The sequence below is a fragment of the Vipera ursinii genome (genome assembly GCF_947247035.1).
Source record: "Vipera ursinii genome assembly, chromosome: 9".
NCBI lineage: Eukaryota > Metazoa > Chordata > Lepidosauria > Squamata > Viperidae > Vipera > Vipera ursinii.
In genome coordinates, this window is record NC_139523.1 from 20518588 (window position 1) to 20544625 (window position 26038).

At 42.7% G+C, this 26038-nt stretch overlaps 1 protein-coding gene across 1 annotated transcript; it reads left to right on the forward strand.

Annotated features, from left to right (window-relative positions):
* Positions 1-1209: 1209 nt before the first annotated feature.
* On the forward strand, positions 1210-5577 carry LOC310644714 (phospholipase A2 inhibitor and Ly6/PLAUR domain-containing protein-like; the record flags this gene model as incomplete). Its single annotated transcript, XM_083370004.1, has 5 exons — positions 1210-1267; positions 1946-2075; positions 2617-2765; positions 4156-4302; positions 5208-5577. 5 exons carry the CDS (start codon positions 1210-1212, stop codon positions 5375-5377), a joined length of 654 nt encoding a protein of 217 aa, XP_083226130.1. The 3' UTR covers positions 5378-5577.
* Between the last annotated feature and the right edge of the window lie 20461 nt (positions 5578-26038).

Below are 26038 nucleotides of genomic sequence, written 5' to 3' on the forward strand. Positions count from 1 at the left end.
TGAGCTTCCAAAGACAGGGTTGATTTAGGAATTCATCTGTTATTGACTCACAGAAAACTCCATTAATCTATTGCAAAAATACCATACATATTTAACACATACAAATATGCATCCCTGATAAAGTCCAACATCCTACAGCAACCTCTCTTCATTCTCTTCCACTGAAGGCTCTGCAAAGGAGCTATGTGTGCCAAGGCCTCCAGTGAATAGTCAAGTAGTAGTGATGGCACTATGCTATTTCTCAATGAATTAAAAACAAAATGATATCCTCCATCATCAACACTGACCCTCTTTGGACATGTTGGCACACAGCAAACTTCCTGTTATTCTCCCTTCCGAAATAAAACAAAAATAAAAAGAGAAGGGAGAGACTTCCTCTGCAGTCCCCTACTTATCATTGGAATCAATCCTTGCCTCACCTAGAGAACCCACTAAACTACTGGATGATCCCAACAAAGGCTCAACCAACTTGTTGGCTCTCTGTTGGCGTTGCCCCTTTCCCCATTTCATTGTGCAAACTGTTATTACTGTACTCTACTCTAGAGTCACAGTTGATTTCCTTTAGGAATTCATCTGTTATCGACTCACAGAAAACTCCATTAGTCCAATGCAAAAATACCATACAAATTTAACACATACAAATCTCCATCTTTAATAAGGTCCAACATCCCACAGCGACCTCCTTCGTTCTCTTCCATCAAAAGCTCTGCAAACGAGCTGTGTTGGCCGGGCCCTCCAGTGAATAGCCATGTAATAGTGATGGGACTATGCTGTTTCTCAATGAATTAAAAACAAAATGATATCCTCCGTCATCAACACTGACCTTCTTTGGACATGTTGGCACATATCCTCTCACTCTCCCTTCCGAAATAAAAAATAAAAAGAGAAGGGAGATATTTACTCTGCAGTCCTCTACTTATGATCGGAACCAGCTCTTGTGGAACTGACTGATCATCCAGTAGGATGATCCCAACAACCCCAACTTGTTGGCTCTCCGTTGGCGTTGCCCCTTTCCCCATTTCATTGTGCAAATTGTTATTACTCTACTTTGTGTGGGAGTTGATGATCACTTATGTCTTCCATTCCACCCACTGGAGGGAAGTTCTCCAAAACATCCCACAGTGGAGCCACACTCCAAGAACTATAAAATTCAACACATTCAATAGTTGGCTTCAGGAAAGCAACACACACTCTCTCTCTCCACACACAATGGCTGCTGGTCTTGTTGTCTCCTTCTGTCTCATCTCTTCGGTCTTACTGACAGGTGGTGAGTATTACTATTCAACCTTGAGATTCCAGAGACTTGGTAGAGGGAGGTTTCTTATGTGGATAAGGACACATGGCTGGACAGGCAACTTTAGCTTTCTGCTCGTTTTAGTTTTATAAAAGCAGACTCTCGTTCAATGAATGAGGAGGTGAACCAACAGCCAGATAGCTGAGGGATAGGCAGGAGGCTAAGATTTGGTCTTTGGAGTCCGTCTTCGCTTCTGGTGACTGCAGGAACAGGTCACCATTTACTTGGCCGTATTTTTGAAGGTGACTTGCGAAACATCCTTCCTAGGGTTAAGAAGGAGTCATTGGCCCAAAGCCTCCAAGCTGACTTTTGTGCCTTGTACTCTGTGTTGCTTCTTAATAAGCTGACATGCATTCAGTTTGTTTAGAAGGCTGCTCTCGGTCCATAATAAAAGGAAGTGTCTGGGAGAGAATCTCATCGAAAGAACTGAATGAAAAGCCATTTTTTCTATCTAAAAGCTGAGCTAATTTCAGGTATCCATATTTTTCAATCTCTAACCTTCTAACCTTCAAAGCATTTTTAGAAATGGTTTGGGATACACCCCTAGAAAAACATTATTAATTTTGAAGTCCACAAAGGGTTTTTATATAGCTATTGCATAACCTGGTTGGCTCACTGGATGTGTAACCATGTTGCTTCTCTCCTCTGCAGTAACATCTCTAAAATGCCAGACATGTTTTGCCGTGAATGGAGAATGTAAAAATGAGGACATGACATTAGTGGACTGTGAACCAGACCAAACACGTTGCCTTTCTTTGACATTCTGCCATACTCTGAGTGAGTGACACATTTTTTCAGTTTAGGTGGCAGTCAATATGATCGTCACTTAGTATCTCGAGCATCACGGAATAATTCAGTTTTCTTGAAGTTGCATTGCAGTCATTGGCCTCAAGCAATGTCCACACACTCTGCCAATTTCACTGGGTTATGTTCACTACGAATGTTATGTAGAAAAAATATTATTTACTTTTTGCTCTATCGTACCTGCATAATACTAGGGGGAAGGTGTTAGGGGAAAGAAAAGGATTCAGTGTTCATTTAACTGTACAGAATAGTTTCCAGACGTTCACCAGTCAAAACTAACTCTCCCTCCCTGCCTGAGATAAATGGAGGAAGCCATCTTGAATTATGCATGAGGTAATTTTGTGCCTTGAAATGCCTGTTTCTGTGCTTTTTCTCCTATTAAGGAAAACCAACCAACATTGATTAATGCAAGGGAATCTCAAGTAATTCAATAAGCACATTGCTTTTTAAACCGTTCTTTTATTTTATTTTCTTTTTTTTTTGTAAATCCCAACGTTTCATCTCTGTTTCACAGGTAGTCCTCCACTCAGTTACACAGCTAAGAGTTGCGCAAAGGCTGAGCAATGTCTTGATGGCTTTTACAGTATAACCTCTGCACAGGGAAAATATTCTCAACTAAACATTCAGTGTTGCCAGTCAGATGGTTGCAATGCCCTCCCTCTTCTATGTAAGTAATTGAATTCAATGTATCTTTGGACAAGGCAGGGAAAATTAAACTTGGCAGTACTGTGGGCAAGGAGTGAGAAAGTAAAGGGAGCATGACTCACCCAGCCTAAGCGCAAAGCAAGAGCACTCCTGCGCTCGCCTCAAAAGTTTCCATGGAGCAAAACATTCAGGGGGTGAGAGTTGAGGAAAGTTCATTATTGGAGCAAGCCATTGCTATGTAAACCATAAGGTAATAAAAATGGCAGCTATGTATAAGTGGAGAACATGGCAGTCCAGCAACCCAGGATGAAATTTAATTTAATTTAATTTTAATTTATTAATATTTCTATACCGCCCTTCTCCCGAAGGACTCAGGGCGGTGTACAGGGCAAGAATAAAACACAGAGTTACAAAAATTAAAAGGTAATTAAATACATGCCCATAAAAACAGTTGATACATAATAAAACCCCAATAAAATACTGTAATAGTAAAATACCCCACCAATCCCCCCTCAGGCCAGGCCGGCTTGTTCGAACAGGTATGTTTTCAGATCGCGGCGAAAGGAGCGAAGATCGGGCGCCGTCCGGAGCTCAACCGGTAACTGGTTCCATAGCTCCGGGGCGCCCACAGAGAAAGATCTCCCCCTGGGGGCCACCAATCGACATTCTCTGACCGGTGGCACCCTGAGGAGGCCCTCTCTGTGGGAACGCACAGGGCGGAGGGAAGTTGATGCTGGCAGCAGGTGTTCCCTGAGGTACTCCGGACCCCTGCCATGTAGGGCTTTAAACACCATTACTAGTACTAGAAATGGCTACCTAGGGCAGTAATCAGCCATTGGGTGATGCCAAGCTCTGTTGTCATCAGGAGAAGTGAGCACTGTTGACTGTCCTCTCAAAAGGGCTTACATTGGGTCAAGAGGAAAAATTGCCATCTATTTTGAAGGGGAGCTTCAGAATATGCATCAGGGTATGTTCAAGAGCCGTGCTGGTGCAGTGGTTAAAATGCAGTACTCCAGGCTACTCCTGCTGACTGCCGACTGCCAGCAGGTTGGCAGTTCGATTCTCACCGGCTCAAGGTTGACTCAGCCTTCCATCCTTCTGAAGTTGGTAAAATGAGAACCCAGATTGTTGGGGATAATAGACTGACCCTGTAAACCTTTTAGGGAGGAATCTGAAACACCGTGAAGCAGTAATGTAAGCCTAAGTGGTGTTGCTATTGTTACATTTGTGATGGGTGCAGCAGATGGACTGAGACGTCATCCTCACTCTGGGTCCAGCTCTACCTTTAGATACTTGGATTACAAATCCTGTCCTGGCTGGGAATTCTGGAAACTGGAATGTGAAAGGACGTAGGATTTCATAAGGGATGGTGGCCCTGAAAATGTTTGCTAATTTTGGGTTGGTTTCTGCAGTGCCACTCCGTAAGGAACTTAGGACCAATGGATTGATCTGCCCTGGATCGTACACAAAACGTGAAGATTCTCCCCAGCCAACTGAGCCAGTTCTCTGTCTTGAGCAAGAGAGTCAATGTATAAACTTGAACTTTACCATGGACACATGTGAGTAGAATCTATCTTCTTTTGAATAGGATAGGATAGGATAGGATAGGATAGGATAGGATAGGATAGGATAGGATAGGATAGGAGAGGAGAGGAGAGGAGAGGAGAGGAGAGGAGAGGAGAGGAGAGGAGACAATACTTTATTGGCCAGATGTGATTGGACACACAAGGAATTTGTCTCCAGTGCATAAGCTCTCAGTGTACACACAAACAGCAGAGGATCATAAGATACCAAGAAGAGTAGGTAGTAGAAAAGACGAGAAGGATAATAGCAATAAAGCCAGCCATAGTACATGAGTAAATGTCCTTAAACATAAGACCGTACTGTGGGAATCAGGTGTTCAGCAGAGTGAAGCATAAGGGGGGGAATGATCTTTGTGCCTAGTTGTTTTGGTCATGTGATCAAAACTAAGATGCTTGGCAACTGACTCGTATTTATGATGGTTGCAGTGCCCCGGGGTCACGTGATCCCCTTTTGCGACCTTCTAACAAGCAAAGTCAGTTGGGGTGCACTTAACAAGCGTGTTACTAACTTAACAACCGCCATGATTTACTTAATAAATGTGGCAAAAAAGGATGTAAAATGGGGGAAAGCTCGCTGAGCAAATGTTTCACTTAGCAACATACCTTTTGGGCTCAATAGTGCCCGTAAGTCGAGGACTACCTGTGGTATGACATGGATGACTAGGGTTTCTTATTCTGCTCTCCTACAAGGGTTGACATGAGGACAGAAGTGATGTCCTCTTATTCATAACTGATATAAGCACTTCATCATCAACCAAGTGCAAAGAATTCCCCAAATTGTGGCCAAGCTCAGAGTATCGTCAAGAGGAAAATTATGTTTCTTTCCTAATGTCCTCATACTAAAGTCTCAAAGATCCTTCTTCTTTCTTTTTCCTCCACAGTTGGAGCTATTCGTGCGGAGGGTAATTTCCAAGGATGTACAACACCAAATGTATGTTCCTTCCCTGGAGGAGAGGTGAAACTGGCCAATGGCCTTGCAGTAATCAATACCCTTTCAAGAGAGTGCAACAGTCTTCTACTCTCATTTGATAAGGCTGTTTTTGACCTGTAATCAGAATATAACCTTCTTCCCTTGCCTTTCAGGATTTGTAAAAATGGGAAGGAAATTAGAGCTTTAGTGGTAAGAATAACAATGGTTTGGGGTTAAGCAATCTTAAGAACTTGGTATGAATTTAGACTACAAAGGAGCAGAACTTAGAGGATTGAAATGTTGTGTTTTAGGCTACTAGCTGAGGGGAATATGGGTTTCCTCTAAGCCAGGGGTGTCAAACTCAATTTCATTGAGGGCCGCATCAGCATTGCGGTTGCCCTCGAGGGGCCGGGTGGGCGTGGCCTACTGGGTGGGCATGGCTAAAGTGCATATGGCCTACTGGGTGGGCGTGGCCAGCTCTACATCATTCGCATCAAGGGTGCCTATGGGGGCCTGGGCAGGAGTGGGACAGATCTGAGGGTCTCTGGCAGGAGGAGGGTCTCTGGGCCAGGGCCAATGCAGTGGGGGCCATTCCCTCACTGTTTCCAGGATGGCTTCGTGGGCCGCATGAAACCACTTCGCGGGCCGGATCCGGCCCCCGGGCCTTGTGTTTGACATGTCTGCTCTAAGCATTCTGTTTCTACTCAATCATAATGAAAATAAATTGTGGTGATGAAAGTGTTTGTGTCTGTGTATTTTTTTAAGGTGGGTTTCATCAAAGATAGCTTTGATGAAGTGGTTATTCCCTCCTCTTAAGCCACCCATTCTCAACTTCAGTTCAGCTATACTGTCCTTCCATCCAATCATCCAATAATCCATCCAATCCTCCAATCATCCACACATCTTCCAGGCATTCTAGTTCTATAATACATCTCTCTCTCTCTCTCTCTCTCTCTCTCTCTCTCTCTCTCTCTCTCTCTCTCTCTCTCTCTCTCTCCCTCCCTCCCTCCCTCCCTCTCTTTCTCTCTCTCTCTCTTTCTTTCTCATTCACTTATTCACTCACTCTCTCACACACACTCTCTCTCTTTTATCTGTAATCTTTAACTGGATGAATTGATACATCATAAGGCAGTTTTTTAAACCAATATACTCCAATGGGCTAACTTTCAAAATGGGGCTAATCCATGACTCCCAAGAGAATTAAATTTGGGGAAATTTGGACAGTTGTGGCTGCTTAAGCACTGCCAGCCTCCTCCTGCTACAATACATTTTCAATGTTCCTCAAAACTTCTGGCCACTTGCATAATCTTTCATTACATCCCACACCCAGCAGCACTCCCATTTACCTGCCTGCTGGGAAGGGAAGGGAAGGGAAGGGAAGGGAAGGGAAGGGAAGGAAAGGAAAGGAAAGGAAAGGAAAGGAAAGGAAAGGAAAGGAAAGGAAAGGAAAGGAAAGGAAAGGAAAGGAAAGGAAAGGAAAGGAAAGGAAAGGAAAGGAAAGGAAAGGAAAGGAAAGGAAAGGAAAGGAAGATTTCTGCTGCTCACTGTGAACTTCCCACAAGAAAATTCAGTGGGAAAGCCAACAGGAAATTGGAACTTGCTTCCATTCTCTATGATTTTGTGCCTCCCAGTGGTCATTCTGTGTCTCTTTTTAGGTAGGAGAATATCTCTGACACCACATTTATCTAGTCTCTCTCTCTCTGGCTGAGATCACAGGGCACATGAGGGGAGCAGGAAGAATCAGATGAAATGTTTGTTCATCTCAGCAGAGGCACCACCCTGATGAGTGGTGGCTTGGTTTGTTATCTTCTGCGAGGGCTTCCAGGACCATCAAAGATTTCCTCACATGCCTTTCTCAACCACGTCTTGCCCAGTCCTACTAAAGTAAGAACAGATACTAGATGTGTGGCTATATAAATCAAATAAATACAGTGCTTTTTTGTCATAGGATGCACTGGAACAGAGTTCCGGTACCTTTTTTCATTCAATTTTCCAAGTTTGAAAGGTAACTTTTCCAAATTTGATCATTGGTTCATGTGGACTTGAATCACCCTATCAAGTGTAGCAGGTTGGTGGCAAAATCATTAAACTGGTGCATGCAGAGTCTATGTGTATCGAGTCTGATACATGTGTGTTTGGGTATGGTTAGGAGGGCACTGAATTTTCTACCCTGCGCTATCTATGTTTCCTGGTAAAATACACGGGAAAATCCCATTGGCGGAAAATGCCACTTAGGGTTAGGGTTAGGTCACCATGAACTCATAGAGCAAAATGGACATAGCCAACAAATTAGTAGTGCTTCAGTATGGTTAGGAGGGCACTGACTTTTCCACCCTGCGCTATCTAGGTTTCCTGGTAAAATACATGGGAAAATCCCATTGGTGGAAAATTCCACTTGGGGTTAGGGTTAGGTCACCATGAACTCATAGAGCAAAATGGACATCACCAACAAATTCATAGTGCTTGGGTATGGTTAGGAGGGCACTGACTTTACTAACCTGCGCTATGTTTCCTGGTAAAATACATGGGAAAATCCCATTGGCGGAAAATTCCACTAGGATTAGGGTTAGGTCACCATGAGCTCATAGAGCAAAATGGACATCGCCAACAAATTTGTAGTCTTTGGGTATGTTTAGGAGGGCACTGAATTTTCTACAAATCTAAAAATAATGGAAATGTATATAACAAAGTGCTGACATTTATAGTATACATAACTCTAGGATGAGAAAAGGGTCCAAAATGATCTAAATAAACGAATGTAGGAATTAAGTCGAAACAGTCAAGAGGGGCAAAGTATACAAATCAGATATAGAGAGTTATAGTAAGGTATAAAATCGGCTTTCAAAGTGAGACTAAGCCCCTAAGCAAAAGCGGAGTAAGATGTAGGCATGTAGTAAACAAGGAATCACATCCCCATTTGATTGCAGAGCAAAGTTTATTTTTTGTATATTTTGTACACTATCTTTCCTAGTGGAATTTTACTTCTATCCTGCCTGCTATCTCTGGGAGCCAATCATTTGGGACCCTCCCTTTCACCTCCTCCGGCTAATTCTTCAAAAACGTTTCCCCAATTGCAAAGCTGAGCAATAGGTGGCTGAGTTGAGTTCTACCAACATGAGGGCTGCCGGACTTCTTGTCTTCTGTCTCTTCTCTTCAATCTTATCAACAGGTAAAGAATTTAATTTCCTTAAAACTGAGCTGTAGAAACTTCAGGAGACTTCAGGAAAGGGAAGGCAGGCAAGTTGTGGAAGTCTTGGATAAACTGCTCTACTACAGGTAGTTCTCAACATGTGCCCATTTGTTCAATGACCATCTGAAGTTACAACAGCACTGAAAAAAGTGATTTACACATGGTCCTAAGTATTCCCACAATCATGCATCCAAGGTTGGGCACTTTGCGTCTGGCAAGTGTTTGTAACCTTTGCCTGGGTCATATGATCACCACCTGCAACTTTCTCGACCAGCTTTTGACAAGCAACATCAATGGGGGAAGGCAGATTTGCTTAACAGCCATGTGATTCAGTTAATGACTGCAGTTATTAACTACCACAATAAGGTTGTAGAATTGGGCACAACTTGCTTAACAATATTACTTAGCGACACAGGTTCCAGTCCCAATTGTGGTCGAAAATCATATTAAAATGTTAGAGGTATGAGAGGGTGAATCCCTCCCTTAGTCTCAATTTGTCTTCCATTTCCACAAGCTGACCTCATCTCCCACCCTTCCACAGGTCCCCAGCAGCAGAAACACCTGGGGAGGCCTGCTTAGCAAACCATATTGTAGCAGTAGTCTTGAACGTAAATCCTAGGATAGCAGAGCATACAAAGATAACTCTGATCATTGGCATGACTGTGTCTTCTATTTGTAGTGACTTCTCTGAAGTGTCAGATATGTGTTGCCCCTATAAATGAATGTGAAGGAGAAAATGTGAAGGTGGAGGAATGCAAAGAAGATGAAGAATTTTGTTCTACTGTAGTTTTTAATAGTACTATAAGTAAGTGAAAATTGAGTTTGTTCTTGAGCATGAACATCACTTGGTTTCTGGACCATCAAGGAATAACCTGCATGTGTTTCTCATTTTTTTTATATAATATGTATTTATTTATTAAAACATAGAACATCAGAGTTAAAAGGAACCTTGGAGGTCATCTAGTCCAACCCCCTGCTCAGGCAGGAAACCCTATTCCATTTCAGACAAATGGCTGTCTAGTCTCTTCTTAAAAACCTCCAGTGAGCACCCACAACTTCTGGAGGCGAGTCGTTCCACTGATTGATTGTTCTCATTGTCAGGAAATTTCTCCTTAGTTCTAGGTTGCTTCTCTCCTTGGTTAGTTTCCATCCTTTGCTTCTTGTCTTGCCTTCGGGCGCTTTGGAAAATAGGTTGACTCCCTCTTCTTTGTGGCAGCCTCTAAAATACTGGAACACTGTTAACATGTCACCCCTAGTCCTTCTTTTTACTAAACTAAACTTACCCAATTTCTGCAACCGTTCCTCATATGTTTTAGCCTCCATCCCCCAGTAATCTTTGCTGCTCTTCTCTGCACTTTTTCTAGAGTCTCAACGACTTTGCTGACTTATGTTGCCCATCTCGCTGTCAAGCAACAGTAAAATAAAATTTTTTAGCATTTAGTTTGTGTAAAACACAACTGAACTGGGGACTTCTCTTGGGGATTCAGTGGGGGACAGTGGGAGAAGTCCAGTGTTATTTGTCAGATGTAATTGTTTAAACTTAGGTGCATTGACATGTACATGGGGACAGGAGAGGACAAAGGATGAAACACACATCACGATGCAGCAATCTAAACTTTGCCCTTTTAAATGTGCATCACAAATTGGAAGCTTAACAGAAGGAGCTTTCATTGCCATGTCACATTGCAAAATTCACTGTTCTGCAGAAGCTCCAGATTCCACAGTTCCACAAATGTTTCCCAGGCAATAAATCTTCAAAAGGTGTCAACATTTACATGAAAGCCACCAAGATTCAGTATTTGGGATTAGAAGCCCAGAAGATCAAAATTCTTGATCTTGCTCAGTTATTCTCTGCAGGTCCAATAACTAGGATAGTGGGAAGCAGGGAGACTCAGCCAAGAAAGCTCAGTCCACAGTTTTGTGTCATTCAGACTTTCCCAGTTCAATTAACCTTGGGGATTGTATAGGGACAAATAACAAGTGGAAGTGCTATGAGCTCCTAAACAAAAAGGAGAACATACATTTCATAAAGTGAAATAAACACGCGTATGTAGCTATTTCTTCCAAAATACAATAGCCAAAGGAACACGTTTGATATGCATGTCTTTATTTTCTGCTGAGGTCCATCTTTCTTGTTTTATTTCATTCTGCAGCCAAGAATCCCATTAATTTAGTTATCAAGGAATGCTCAAAACGTGACCAGTGTCTCAATGGCTTCTTCAGCACCACAGTAATAGGTGGTAGATTTGAACTGACAAGAGCTAACTGTTGCCAGACTGATGTCTGTAATGCCGAACCGCTTCTGTGTAAGTATCTACATCAGGGGTAGGTAACCTTGGCTCTTTTATGACTCGTGGACTTCAACTCCCAGAATTCCTGAACCATCAAACAATAGCATTCAACTAACCGTGATGGCCAAACAGGGTTAGATATGATCCAATTAAACCTATATCCTCAGTGCATGGTAGGTTGGACTCCAGATACCTCTGAACGTTGAATGGTCTATGAAGTGGGGGCACCCAGTGCCTATCTCCAGGGCAGGAGACCCTGAACTCAACTTTCCTAGATGTCCAAACTGAATGGAAAGATTTTGTTCTTTAAAGTGTCCTACAATCATGATGTTGCACTATGAAGCTCTTTAAAGATAATGACCAGCACTCACAGTTGGTCAAAAAGCCTACTGGGAAGCAGTGCAGCCACTCAAAAGCAATTTACAGCTTGTCCTCACCTTATGACTGATTGCTCAGCAACCTTTCAAAATTCCTATGGCTCTCCCCAGGAGTACTTATGACCCAGATTAAAAGTTATGACAGCCAGCACACACACACACACACACACACACACACACCTCTGTGGTCACATTATCACATTTTGGACACTTGGTAATCAGTCATGCTTAATGACTGGCACAGTGTATGATTGTAATTCCGGGCTAAATTACCATCATAAATCAAGAACCACCTGGATTCTACTCTGATGGAATAATTGACCTCCCTGCACATGCTCTAGGTTACAGAGTGGAGGAACAGAACAGAACAGAACAGAACAGAACAGAACAGAACAGAACAGAACAGAACAGAATAGAATAGAATAGAATTGGAAGGGACCCTGGAGGTCTTCTAGTCCAGCCCCCTGCTCAAGCAGGAGGACCTATACTGTCACAGACAGGTGAATGTCTAGTCTCTTCTTAAATATCTCCAGTGACGGAGCGCCCATGAGTTTCTTTAAGTGCCAAACAGCACTGGCTATGCAGTATGTAAAGAACATTTCTGGTACCAGTGGAATAGCTCTATACTGGGAATTTGTCTCCCAGTTTGAGCTGAAATCAATCAACGTAGGCAGGGGATGGGGAGCGGGCGTTATTCATAGAAAGCTGTCTTGCATGATCTTCATCCACCCACACTATGAGTTCTATCAATCAATTGTCCACAAGAACCTTGGGTTCCTAGATCCCAGCCTGACTGGAAATCTGGGAATTGACCTCAAGTATGTGAAAAGAATGTCAAGTTGGAGGAGGCTGCGGTAGATGTTAAAAGGGCTAGTAGTATCACGAAACTTTGTTAACTGGAAAATTTGCTTCTTCCAGTGGAAAAGTATGAAGAGTTTCAAGAAAATTTGTTCAGGTGCAAAAGCTGCTATGCCCAAGATGTGGATTCCTGTGAAGGCAATCAGAAAGTGCAGTGCGTTGGCAAAGAGGATCAGTGTGTTACCGCCACTAGTACCACAGTGGCTTGTGAGTAGATATTCCCTTCCTTCCTTCCCTCCCTCCCTCCTTCCTTCCTTCCTTCCTTCCTTCCTTCCTTCCTTCCTTCCTTCCTTCCTTCCTTCCTTCCTTCCTTCCTTCCTCCCTCCCTCCCTCCCTCCCTCCCTCCCTCCCTCATGCCCCTTTAATTCTTTTTTCTACTTGGATTTTAGACTTGGCCAGTTTTTATGGAAATCAAACACAAGGTGTTTACCCAAATGCTTGTCCAAATCATTTCCCTCGTCCACGTTTGTTAACCAAAGCAAAGATGCACAAGGATGCAGGAAACACTGGCCTGTCTCTCATGCTCTCAGCTGACCAGCATCTATTCGATTAAAAAGAGGTTATTACAATGGTTGACTTTTCTAGTTAACCATTTAGACCAGGGGTGTCAAACTCAATTTCATTGAGGGCCGCATCAGCATTGCGGTTGCCCTCAGGGGGCCGGGTGGGTGTGGCCTGGGTGGGCATGGCCTACTGGGTGGGTGTGGCTAGAGTGCGTATGGCCTACTGGGTGGGTGTGGACACCTCTACATCGTTCGCATCAAGGGTGCCTATGGAGGGCCTGGGCAGGAGTGGGACAGATCTGAGGGTCTCTGGCAGAAGGAGGGTCTCTGGGCCAGGGCCAAGGCAGTGGGGGCCGTTCCCTCACTGTTTCCAGGATGGCTTCGCGGGCCACATGAAACTACTTCGCGGGCCGGATCTGGCCCCCGGGCCTTGTGTTTGACATGTCTGATTTAGACAGTTTTTCTTGAAAGCATTTGGCATGATGTGATTAACCCTGATTGCGTCCTTTGTAACCCTTCCTTCCTTCCTCCTCCCTCCCTCCCTCCCTCCCTCCCTCCCTTCCTTCCTTTCTCCCTCCCATCCCATCCCCCTTTTTTCTCTTCTTTTATTTTTCCTCTCTCCCCTCTCCTTCCTTCCTTCCTCCCTCCTCCCTTCCTTTTTTTTATAAAGAAAGATGATCTATTTGGATAAACTTTATTATACAGATTTAAATGCATTTGTATCAGATTTTTCAAAGATCATTATGGTTCCACAAAGGCCACAAGGACATCAAGGTGAAACAGCATAAATAACAAAGAAATCATCTGCATTGCTTTATAATATCCATGCTATGAAGTCTCAAATGTGCTTTTTCTGCTCTTTTTCTATCCCCAGATGGAAATTTCACTGAAAAGCACACTTTCCAAGGATGTTCAACAAGCAGTTTTTGTTCCTACCCTCAAGGAGAGTCTCAATTAGGCGATGGACTGTTTCAGTTCAATGTCACCACCCTAAAATGCAGAAATGCGTTTCTTCCTGACCCTGATTATGTCTGGTAGTTTGGGTAGAGCCGAACTCCTTCACAATTATTGGAAGATTTGTAAACAAAATGAGGAAGGTGGAGATTTAATGGTGAGATAAGTGAAGATTGGGATCAAAGATGCTTGAGTTTCTTCTCTGAGTCAGTGGTGAAAAGTGAGAAATTTGGGGCAAAAAAATTTGAAATATTATGCTTTGAGACCAAGAAAATGTTGTGTGTTTTCAATCTTCAAAGTTCACAGAATCAACATCAAAATAAATTGATATGACAAAGGCATCTGCGTTCAGTATTCCCCCCCCCCCTAAGCAGTTCGAAAGCAGGTAAAAATGCAAGTAGAAAAATAGGGACCACTACTGTGGGAAGGTAACAGCGTTCCGTGCGCCTTTGGCGTCTAGTCGTGTCGGCCACATGACCACGGAGACGTCCTCGGACAAGCGCTGGCTCTTTGGCTTTGAAATGGAGATGAGCACCGGCCCCTAGAGTTGGAAACGACTAGCACGCGTGTGCGGGGGAACCTTTACCTTTATTTTAAGAATTTAAATGCATAAACAAAGGGAATCTGCATAAAGTAGCTCTTGTGTTCCATACTTAAGAAGTTGCAATTACAGTTTATTGCATTTTCACTTGGAATCTTTCTCCCTGAGTTCTACAAACTCCTTCTGCCTGAAGTTTATAGTTTACTAATTCATGAGTCTTCTGGCCTGTCGCAGTATCCCAATGATCATGCGATTAAAATTCAGGTGTTTGGCAACTGACATGTATTTACAATGGTTGCATCATCCTGGGCTTATGTAATCATGAACTTTCATGTCCAGCTTCCACAGGCAGTCAATAGGGAAAGTTGGATTTGCTTATCGATCGTGTGATTCACTTAACAATCACAATGATTTGCTTAACACCCATGGTGGGAAAGATCATAAAATAGGGCATGGCTCACTTAACTGCCTTGTTTAGTAACAGAAATTCTAGTCCCAATCCTGGTCATAAGTCAAGGACTACCTGTGCTATATTTGAGGCATTCAGCTCAGTACAGTGGCAAATGATACTCTCCAGAATATCCAAGCATTCTGGAGGCCTCTGCCTCTGGAGAACTTGGGAACATGATAGTAATCCAGCCAGGTTGCCCAAGATTGCAGAAGTGAGATTTTTCCCCAGGATGCTTGCCTTCTCTGTGTCGTGGCACTCACATTGGGAATATTCTTTGTCAACCGCCAGCCAGCCCAAAATCAGATTATTTGGACAATTCCCACCAGCAACAAACTTGCCATTCTGGGCAGCTTCAGCACTAGGCTGGAGACAGAGAGAAACAAGGCTAGGAATAAAGTAAATAATCAATATTTAGAAAGGGGGCAGGACTTCATTTGCAGCACTGTGTCAACTATTGTGCAAATATTATTGATACACAGGTGAGAGCATCCTGGGCAGAGACGGGGGGAGGGGAGGGGGAAAAAAGGTTCAGGGGTTATATTCAGGATAGGCTCAAAAAGTTAAGATGGCAGCCAGGATTGTGCAACTGGAGACAGATAGAAACAATGAGTTCTTGGGAGGCATGAGGTGAGGAAACTAAACAATAACAATCACAAATTGCTGCTGCTGACCCAGTGTGCGGAACACAACCTGTGCATCGCTGTCATAATGTTCAGACTTGCAAACAAGTGCAAAACAACTTGGACGTGTCCAAGGTCCAAACATTGGTACCTACTTGACTATATCATAGTATGTCAGTATAGCCTTAAAGATATTGCCAGCATCCAGGCCATGGGAAGTGCTGAGTGCTGGGCCAAGCAGTCCACAAGCTATGTGGATCCCCTTTGCACCATAAGCAACCAAGGACTGTCAGAACATCATTTAACTTGGAAGACTGCAAAATCCAGGCCAAGTCCAACAGTTTCATGATGTGTGTCAAACCTACAAAACTACTTTTGATTACAGCCATCTTTCTTCGTTTTTCCAGCTTACCACAGCTGGGGGTTGGGGGAGAGAAGATACATTCTTCTAGTTCAGAGAAAAACAATCACTTTCCTATGGGAACCAAGGTCAAATTGCTCAAGTGTTTGGCGGGATAGAATTACCGGTAGAGAGCCCGCCAAAGGTGTTAATTGGAGAATGTGATTTATTACATGTTTAGTGGGTGGGGAGTTTAACTTTTACTTTGTAACCTTTGGGGGGGGGGACTTCCAGTCTTGGTTTCACCTTTGTTCAGGCTATTATGTAGCCAATAAAATTGTTCTTTGAGGAAAGCAATTGCCTCAAAGTTCTTATTTCTTCTGGTCTCATCTATTGGAACCATGACGTTGTACTTACTGAAAAACTCTCCAGTAATTTGCCACTTTTAGGAACTCATTCTGAAAGGTGAGTATAGTTTGTAGTCACACAGACTACCAACACAAGTGTACCAAGACTAGTTCGATGAAAACCATGAGACCATTACAGCATCCTTCCAGGCCAAGAACAAGGCCTATGCCAAATGGCAGACTGATCCATCCTCTATCTCAAAGAAAGACAAGTTCAAACAGCTGACATCCAAAGTACAGGCGGAACTGCGAGAAATGCAGAACAAGGGATGGCAGAGAAAGTCTGAGCAGGTGGGAAATTATGCAGACCTGCAAGCCATCAGAGAGTTTTTCAGTACATCAAAGCAGTTTATGAGCCTCCTAAATCAGGATTTTCCCCCCTTGCTGTTTTCTGATGGATTGAGCCTGATCAAAGACCAGGAAGGACTGAGAGCCTTGGTGGAACAGTGGGCTAATGCCTCCTTAAGTAACACCAGCTGCCTGCAATTAGTGCAGGTTCGAGTCCCACCAGGCTCAAGGTTGACTCAGCCTTCCATCCTTCCGAGGTAGGTAAAACGAGGATCCAGATTGTTGGGGGCAATAAGCTGACTTTGTAAAAATGCTGCTTGGGGGGGTGGGTGAAAGCCCTAATAAGCAGGCTTATACATAGAATGAAGGCTATTGCTAAGCACTTTGATTTGTGCTTCCTAGATTGTAAGCCGCCCTGAGTCTTTGGAGAAGGGCGGGATATAAATGGGATTAAAAAAAAAGATACCCGTGGGCTGAACACTTCCAACCTACTCAATAGGATGTCCACAGTTGATCCCAACGTCTTGTAAGATATGGCAGCTGTATTTATCATTTGCAGACAGATGAAACAGGATGGTGTGCTAGCCCCAGACCTGTTCAATCTGTTCTTCACCTGTATGTGATTACATATTGTTCAGGGTTTGAGGGAGCGAGTATACATCAGGTACCAATTGTACAGCTCTCTCTTTGATCTTCTCTGTTCAAAGGAACAGATGAAAAGCCTCCACACAGCCCTTCAAAAAACCCTCTTTACTGATGACTCTGCACACCTGGCACTCAAGGACAATGAACTACAGTTCATGATGAACAAATTCTTATATACTCCTATGCGCTTTGGCCTATCAGCTTGAACAAGACTGAAGCACTTTACCAGCCCAGACCAAACACTAACCTGTAGACCCAACAATCTCTGTTGATGACACTCATGTAAACATCTTCAAATACTTAGGAAACATCATGATGGGTCTTTGGACAAAGAAACTGACTCCAGGATCAGCAAGATCAGCCAGACTCTGAGGTGTCTGTGTATTATATTGCTCAATCAACACAACATCCATATCTCTGCATGGAACTGTTGTTACCTCTTCTCTCCTAAAGGGATGGGAGTCCCAGACTCAGTACTGATGGCAAACCAAATGGAGAAATTCCACAGTGTGTTCTCTGTTCCATCTTTGACAATTGTTGGCAAGATCGTGCCTCCAACCTGAGAAACCTGGATTATGTGAAGTCCACTAGCACTGAGTCCCTGATTATCACAGCTCAGATGTGGTGGGTGGGCCATGTCATCAGAATGGCCAACACTCCGTGCCTCACTAGTCGCTCTATGGTGTGCTGGAGATGGGGAAGAGACCTCAAAATTGGCCATACAAGCACCACAAAGCTGCTGTGAAGAATGCTTATGCTACTGTGACATCTAGCCAAGGCAACTAGAAGCAGCGTCTGTTGGCAGAACCCATTTGGAAGCACTGTGCTATAAATGGTCCACTAGCTTCGAAGACAGGCATCGCCAAAACCTGATAGAAAACCGTGAGTGGCGTCAACAAAATAATGCCCCCAGTTATTACCACAATGGACTTCCAGTCACTTCATTGTGATCAACTCTGCACTTCCAGAGAGGGCCTGCAGAACCACCTCCGGGTCCAAAGATGAACTGCACAACAGTATGACTTCTTCAGACTTGATAGCTGTACATTGGCAATAAAATGGAAAACACTTCTAATCATAGTTATTGTCCAATTTAAACACTTATAATAAACAAGAATGCCATCTTTACTATTTAAACTGAATACCCCTAATTAAGAATCTCAGCCGACTGAGGGTTTTTTTTTCTTAATCAATAGCAGAAAGTTTTGAATGTGCCAATGTAATGAATCAAGTGACTCTAAATATCATGGGGAAAACACAAAGATCACATTTGTAAATAAGAAGCAGAACATCAAAAATAATAATAATAACAATAACAATAACAATAACAATAATAATAATAATAATAATAATAATAATAATAATAATAATAATGCTCTTGACTCCCAAGGGTGAACTAGAGGAGGTCTTTCAAAGGAAAGTTCGTGGAGATTATTGATATGAATTCCTAAGAATGGATGCTATGAGAGACAACTTCCACCCTGGAAACCAGGAGATTGTGAGTTCTAATCCTGCCTTAAGCAGGAAAGCCAACTGGGTGACTTTGGGCCAGGCCCTCTCTCTCAACCCAACCCACGTACGGTAGTGGTTGTGAGGAAAACAGGAGGAGAAAGAAGTAATACATATTTATAAAAATAATAGAGATGAGATAAAAAGCTATTAAAATAAATATCTCCTGCTGCTTGTTTAATCACTTGAATGAACTACACAAGACTCGATTATTTGCATTCTTAGTTTATTTTGATTACAGCTTCATGACAGCTGAAAGTGAAGAAAGAACCTCAAAGTGAGCTAAAATATTGAAGTGTAGTAAGTAAATCCTATCACCCATCCCCAACTAAAATTTTAAGCTTTAATCTCATATTTGAGTGTCTATCATCTGAAATTCTTACTGCTCTTTGGATTAAACCCTTAATTCCAACTACGACCAAATGATCTTGAAAGGCCCCTCCATCCTTCCAGTCCCTGAGGATTCTGGCATTCTATTCTTTCAAGGTTGTAAATGGTTAATCCATTTGCTTCTTTCGTAATTCCTATTGGATAGGAACATGTATTCTTGGTTGTACATCCCTGGGCATTTATTGTTGAAGTGATTGCTGACACTGGAAAGGCAAGAATAAAGGATTTAGGAAACATTTCTTAGTTTTCTCTTCACATTTAATGGTATAGCACTGAGTTACATTAACCAAAGTATGTACTGTATCTGTCTGGTCATCTAGACAAGGCCTGTTGAGGATTCCCCTTCCTTGTGAGGTAAATAAATAGTAGATGAGGTGACAGGTCTTTGTTTGGTAGCCCATAATTTGGGGCAGCCTCTCCCCTGATGCATGTCCTACCCCCATTCTGTCAATTGAGAGACTGGACAGCCATTTGTCTGAAATGGTATAGGGTTTCATGCCTGAGCAGGGGGTTGACTAGATGACCCACAAGGTCCCTTCCAACTTTATTATTATTATATCTATCCCTAAATTACTAAAATCTGTTTTAATCCAGATTAAATTTCTTTTCTTCTCCTATAAACTTAAAAAAATGAACTGAACATTGACAAAAAATGAAATATTCTCTCAAGGAATGATGTCCTATTGGTTTTACTTTGTTTATGTTTCTCTTTCATTTTCCATATGTATATTTTTATTTGTTTCTAGAATGTTCCTCCCCAAATTGAGAAAGAAAGAGTTGCTCACGTGCACGTATGCTGAATTTCACACTGATACATTGGTCCTCATCCCCGAGACAAAGAACGGGTCCACTTTCTTCAGAAACACCATCTTGTTCGTAAGAGCCTGGGCAGACAAACCCGTTGGGTTTAAGGGTGTCACGCCCTGGCACTGCAGAAAGGAAGGTTCCGAATTAGCAAATAGTTTAACAGACACAATCCTTTCTGAAGTATTTATAGCCCAACTAAGTTCCCACTAAGCATTTTGACTATGGTTCTTATAATTCTCAGTCAGGAAAAGATTTGTTTTCCCCAAATAGCTAATCACCTGGTGTCCCTACTGGAGCTGAGTGTGAAATCTGGAATGTACCATTTCTTAATGACACTTCAAGGGCATAGTGGAGTCTTTAGAAATAATGCCCTCTTGTGCCTTCCAATTTCTGTCAGAAGGAACCAGATCATTCAACTGATGCTGGAGAGGCTTTCCAAAAATGTTGTCCTCCTTTTCACTACAACTTCTTTCTAAGGATTTTCATGCTACTTGATCCTTCCACCACCAAAGATACAAGGTGCTGAAAGCATTGAGAATCTACTCTTTCAAATGGAGTCTGCTGACTGTTAGAATGGACAATTTAATCTCAGGTTACTTACATGGAAGAGGTGCAGTATTACAGCCATCATTCTCACAACATGCTACTCTCATCTGGTGGTATTTTCCGGCTACTGACGTGAAGCCATAATAAGTATTAGAACATTGCTCAGCTGTTGCACATGACTTGGCAGTAAAGGAGAGTGGAGGAGAGGCTGCAAAATTTAATCAGAAAAAAACAAAACCCCATTGTGATCGATAACAGAGAAATAAAACATCAAGGCTTCCAATATAAAGGTTTAAACTCAGATGCATCTGAGGATCAATTCTAACCGGTTGAGAAGATTTAAGTTGAGGATAGGAAGGCATAAATGTTGGGTTGCTCCCTCCAGGTATGCTGAGATGAAATGGAAATAATAGAGATATTAATAAAGTTTTGAGGTGAATGAAGTGTAGTATGAGAAAAATAACAGATATCGTTCTGTTCCTGGATTGGTGGCCACCACACCTGGGAAAAAGCCCAGGTATGATGAAAGATCTCTTGTGATTCCCACCAAGGCCTATAAGTTACTCCTTGATGCTCTGGGGACCAAAGGATGAAAGTGGCAGCCATCATTAATACTGAAAGTGCATTTCACTCACTCATAGTACTGCGAAAGGAATATGTATGGCAATATTTTTCGTCCGCTCCACATTCCATCAACTGCATGTCCTCATTTCTGCATTCATCCCCGCAGGCAAAACAGGTCTGGCATTTCAATGATGACACTGCACATAGAAGAAGAAGAAGAAAAAGAAGGAAGGAAGGAAGGAAGGAAGGAAGGAAGGAAGGAAGGAAGGAAGGAAGGAAGGAAGGAAGGAAGGAAGGAAAAGAAAGAAGAAAGAAATATAAAGAAAGAAAGGAAAAAGGAAGAAAGGAAAGGAGGGTGGGTGGGAAGGAGGATGGAAGAAAAAGAAAGATACAGAAAAAGAAAGAAAAAGAGAAAAAGGAAGGGAGGGAGGAAGAAAGGAAGAAAAAGAAAGGAAAAGAAAGAAAAAAGAAAAAAGGAATGAAGGGAGGGATGGAGGAAGAAAAAGAAAGAAAGAAAGAAAGAAAGAAAGAAAGAAAGAAAGAAAGAAAGAAAGAAAGAAAGAAAGAAAGAAAGAAAGGAAAATGGAGGGAGGGAGGAAGGAAGGCATTTTTAATTAGTGATGCTGTACTTACAACCATTCCTTTAGTGGCAATTCAAAATATAGAGATTGCTTGGAAGAACCCACAACTAAAGTTCTTCCCTTATTTTGTAGAAATCCTTAACCACCATTTAGTCAAAATTCTTCCAGACTTCTCTTCCCTCCCAAATTTACATTTGTGTTACCTCTTGAGATGACTGAAGAGAGGATACACAGGACAAGGATTCTAGCAGACATCCTGATGACAGTGTGAACTGAATGTGTCTAGCGAAGGCCGTGTGAGACATTTATACTTCCTGGAGTATGCCTACCTTGGAGGATGAGTTTGAAGGATTCTGCTGAGGAGGTGGAAGGGGAGTTGAGGATGGCAATCACATCCCACACAGCGTAGAGCAACATCAACTTACACAAGAAGTTGGAGAAAGGGAAAATGTGCACACAATCCATCAAGTTGAGTAAGGCATTTTTGTCATATTTATAGTGAAGGAAAACTTGATTTTTGCTCTTATGTGGGGCCCATGTTTAGCAGAAGCTTGGCGTGTCAGTAATGCCCATCTATTAATGGGGTAAGAAATGAGGTTCAAAATCACCATTGGGTGGAAATTATTGTGGTAACATTTCTGGAGGAGCAAAGAAATAAAAGAAAACAATAGAATAGGGAGGACCAGAGATCTCTTCTAGAAAATTGGAGAGGTTAAGGGAACGTTTCATGCAAAAATGGGCATGATAAAGGACCAAAATGGCAGGCACCTAACAGAGGCAGAAGAGATTAAGAAGAGGTGGAAAAATTACACAGAAGAACTATACAAGAATGAGCTTAATGTCCCTGATAATCACGATGAGGTGGTCACTGACCTCGAGCCAGACATCCTAGAATGTGAAATGAAATGGGCCTTAGGAAAGCTGAGCAACAACAAAGCTAGTGGAGGTGACAGTATTCCAGCTGAGCTATTCAAAATCTTAAAAGACGATGCAGTAAAAGTGGTACGCTCAATTTGCCAGCAAATTTGCAAAACTCAACAGTGGCCAAAGGATTGGAAAAGATCAGTTTACATTCCAATTCCAAAGAAAGGCAGTGCCAAAGAATGTTCAAACTATTGCACCATTGCACTCATTTCACATGCTAGTAAAGTTATGCTTAAAATCCTACAAGCTAGACTCCAGCAGTATGTGGATCGAGAGACTGCTATGTAAGTGTGTAGGTGTTCTCTTCACCTGGATACATAACACCCCTTCCCCCTTAAAAGACAAAACAATCCCCTCAAACAAACGGTCCCTATTGACGCACATAGTCCGACAGGTACGCAGGTGGCCGATGAACCCGGGATGAACATCTTAGGGGAACTTCCCCTATGTCTTGGATGGCAGAGTCAGTGTTTGAGTCCTGTTTGACTGTTTCTGGTTGACCCACCTCAGAGTCTGACCCTGTGGCAGGGTTGTCGCTGCGGTCCTGGTCATGTTGCTGTCCCGGTGGAACAGGGCTTACTGGCAACAGTACTGGGTCAGTGAGGTCCTCCTCAGGTTCAGGTTCTATTGTTTGTCAGTGGGGTTGGTAGTGATGATTTGAGCTTGATGATGGGTAGTCTTCCGGGTGGTCGCTCTGTGACCGTTCAGGAACCCGTTTCCTGACCTGGTCTATGTGCCGTCTGACCTGACGACCCCCCTCCACCCCTACTACGTAGGATAAAGGCCTGTTGCATTGCATGGAGCCTCACTGGGAAAACAGCCCTTCCTCGCTTCAACCATCGTGATGCTCTCCAAAATTATATGCTCTGCTCATTATATTACTCAGGGTGTTATTGGACAAAATAGGGGGCCTTGCATAAATCATCATGCAATGTCATTTGAACTGTTTGCATGCTGATCTCTTGCCTCATGTCGCCCATGTTACAGATTCAGGAGAGAAGCTGATGCCTCTCTTCTCCAAAAGTGTCTTTCTGCTTTTTGCAAAGCAGTTTACCATAAGGCTGGAGGCCAAGGGAGCTGGCTCCAAGCCTACAGGGACCAGGTTCAATTATTTCCTCATTCAACACTCATTTCTCACATCTCTCCATCCTCCTTTCCCACCCACACACAGGCCATAATTCTCAACTTTCTTATTGAACGGTCCAAAATGTTGCAGAGCTTATTTATAAGAATTCTTGGAAATGTCGTGTTGCAATCCTTTGCAACAGTCATGGAACTTGACCATATTGAATTCAGGGTGATTTAAAATAAACGGTTTCTAGGAATGGGTGCTTTTGGAGCGTGTCCTGTCTCTCCTATCTGTGAGTGTGGCAAACTGGCCTCACTGGACAGAATAGACATGTTCAACCTTGATGATTAGCAGCGTCAGCAGTGGTTCAGTCCATACAAAGAGATGCTAGCGAGAAGGACCTTGAGGACACATTTTATCACACCTTCCTGGTGAATAGCAGTAAAACATGGGTCCCTAACCCCCAGTCTGTTGACCAGTACCGGGCTGTGGCATGCCAGCAACCAGGCTGCACAAACAAGCAAAGCCCCATCCATGAGATGCAGGCAGCACACAAACCACGTACCCTCCGGTCCATGGAAAAACCTCTCTCCACTGAACCGGTCCCTTGGGCCCAAAAAATTGGGGACCTCTGGTGTAACAGTTTTGGAAGGGACCTTGGAGGCGTTCTAATCCAATCCCCTGCTCTGGCAGGAAACCTTACACCATGTCAGACAAATGGTTGTCCAATCTTTTCTTAAAAGTGTTGGAGCACCCACAACTTCTGGAGGAAACTTGTTCCACTAATTAATTGTTCTCATTATCAGGAAATATCTCCTTAGATCTAGGTTGCTTCTCTCCTTGATTACTTTCCATCCTTTGCTTCTTCTTCTGCCTTCAGGTGCTTTGGAGAATGACTCCCTCTTTTTTATGGGAATCCCTCAAATGTTGGAAGACTGCTATCATGTCACCCCAGTCCTTCTTTTCATTAGAGTAGACATACCCAATTCCAGCAACTGTTCTTTAAATGTCTTAGTCTCCAGTCCCCTAATCATCTTTGTTGCTCTTCTCTGCACTCTTTTTAGACACTCAAGCAGTGGTGGGATTCAGCCAGTTTGCACCACTTCGGCAGAACCGGTAACTAATTTTTCATTGCCCAGGCCCAGAACGGATTTCTGGAGCAACATCCACACAAAGAACCAGTTGTTCACATATTTGAATCCCAACACTAGTCTCAAAATCTTTTTTTATATTGTGGCAACCAAAACTGGATTCAATATTCCAAGTGTGGTCCTACCAAGGCATTATAAAGCGGTACTATCACTTCGTGTGATCTTGATTCTATCCCTCTCTTAATGCAGCCTAGAACCATGTTGGCTTTTTTGACAGCTGCAGCACACGGCTGGCTCATATTCAAGTGACTGTCCACTAGCACTCCAAAATCTCTCTCACAGTTAGTACTATAGAGCCAGGGGCCTCTACTCTGCCTGATCACCATCGTGGTTCCTCCTGAAATGTTACCACAATAATTTCCACCCAATGGTGATTTTGAACCTCATTTCTTACCCAATTAATAGATGGGCATTTCTGACATACAAAGCTTCTGCTAAATATGGGCCCCACATAAGAGCACAAATAAATTTTTCCTTCACCATCAATATGACAAAACTGCCTTACTCATCTTGATGGACTGCGTGCACATTTCCCCTTTCTCCAACTTCTTGTGTAAGTCGATGTTGCTCTACTGTGTGTGGGATTTGATTGCCATCCTCAACTCCCCTTCCACTTCCTCAGCAGAATTCTTCAAACTCATCCTCCAAGGTAGGCATACGGTACTCCAGGAAGTATAAATGTCTCACACGGCCTTGGCTAGACACAGTCAATTCACACTGTCATCATGATGTCTCCTAGAATCTTTCTCCTGTGCCTCCTCTCTTCAGCCATCTCAACAGGTGAGTTACACAAGGGTAAATTTGGGAGGGAAGAGAAGTCTGGAAGAATTTTGACTAAATGGTGGTTAAGGATTTCTCCAAAATAGGGGAAGAACTTCAATTGTGGGTTCTTTCAAGCAATCTCTATAATTTGAAGGGTCACTAAAGGAATAGTTGTAAATTGAGGACTACCTGTAATTATCTCGTTACACATCTCTAAAATTGCTACAAGTACAGCATCATGAATTGAAAATTTCCTTCCTCCCTATTTCTTTTTCTCTTTCTTCCTTTCTTTTTTTCTTTCTTTCTTTCTTTCTTTCTTACTTTCTTTCTTTCTTTCTTTCTTTCTTTCTTTCTTTCTTTCTTTCTTTCTTTCTTTCTTTCCCTTCCTTCATCCCTCTCTCCCTTCATTCCTTTTTCTTTTTTTCTTCCTTTTTCTTCCTTTTTATTTCTTTTTCTATGCTTTTCTTCCCTTCTTCCTCCCTTTGTTCCTTTTTCTTTTTTCTTTATCTTTCTTCTTTTTCATTTTTCTTTTCTTTCTTTATCTTTCTTTCTTCTTTTCTTTCTTTTCCTTCCTTCCTTCTTTTCTGTCTTTATTCCTTCTTTTTCTTCTTCTATCTGCAGCGGCATCTATTAAGTGCCAGACCTGTTTTGCCTGCGGGGATGAATGCAGAAATGAGGACATGCAGTTGACGGAATGTGGAGCGGATGAAAAATATTGCCTCACAGTTTCCTATCGCAGCACTATGAGTGAGTGAAATGCACTTTCAGTATTAATGATGGCTGCCACTTTCATCCTTTGGTCCCCAGAGCATCAAGGAGTAGCTTATAGGCCTTGGTGGGAATCACAAGAGATCTTTCATCATACCTGGACTGTTTCCTAGATCTGGTGGCCACGAATCCAGGAACAGAATAATATCTGTTATTTTTATCATACTACACTTCATTCACCTCAAAACATTATTAATATCTCCATTATTTCCATTCCATCTCAGCATACCTGGAGGGAGCAACCCAACATTTATGCCTTCCTATAC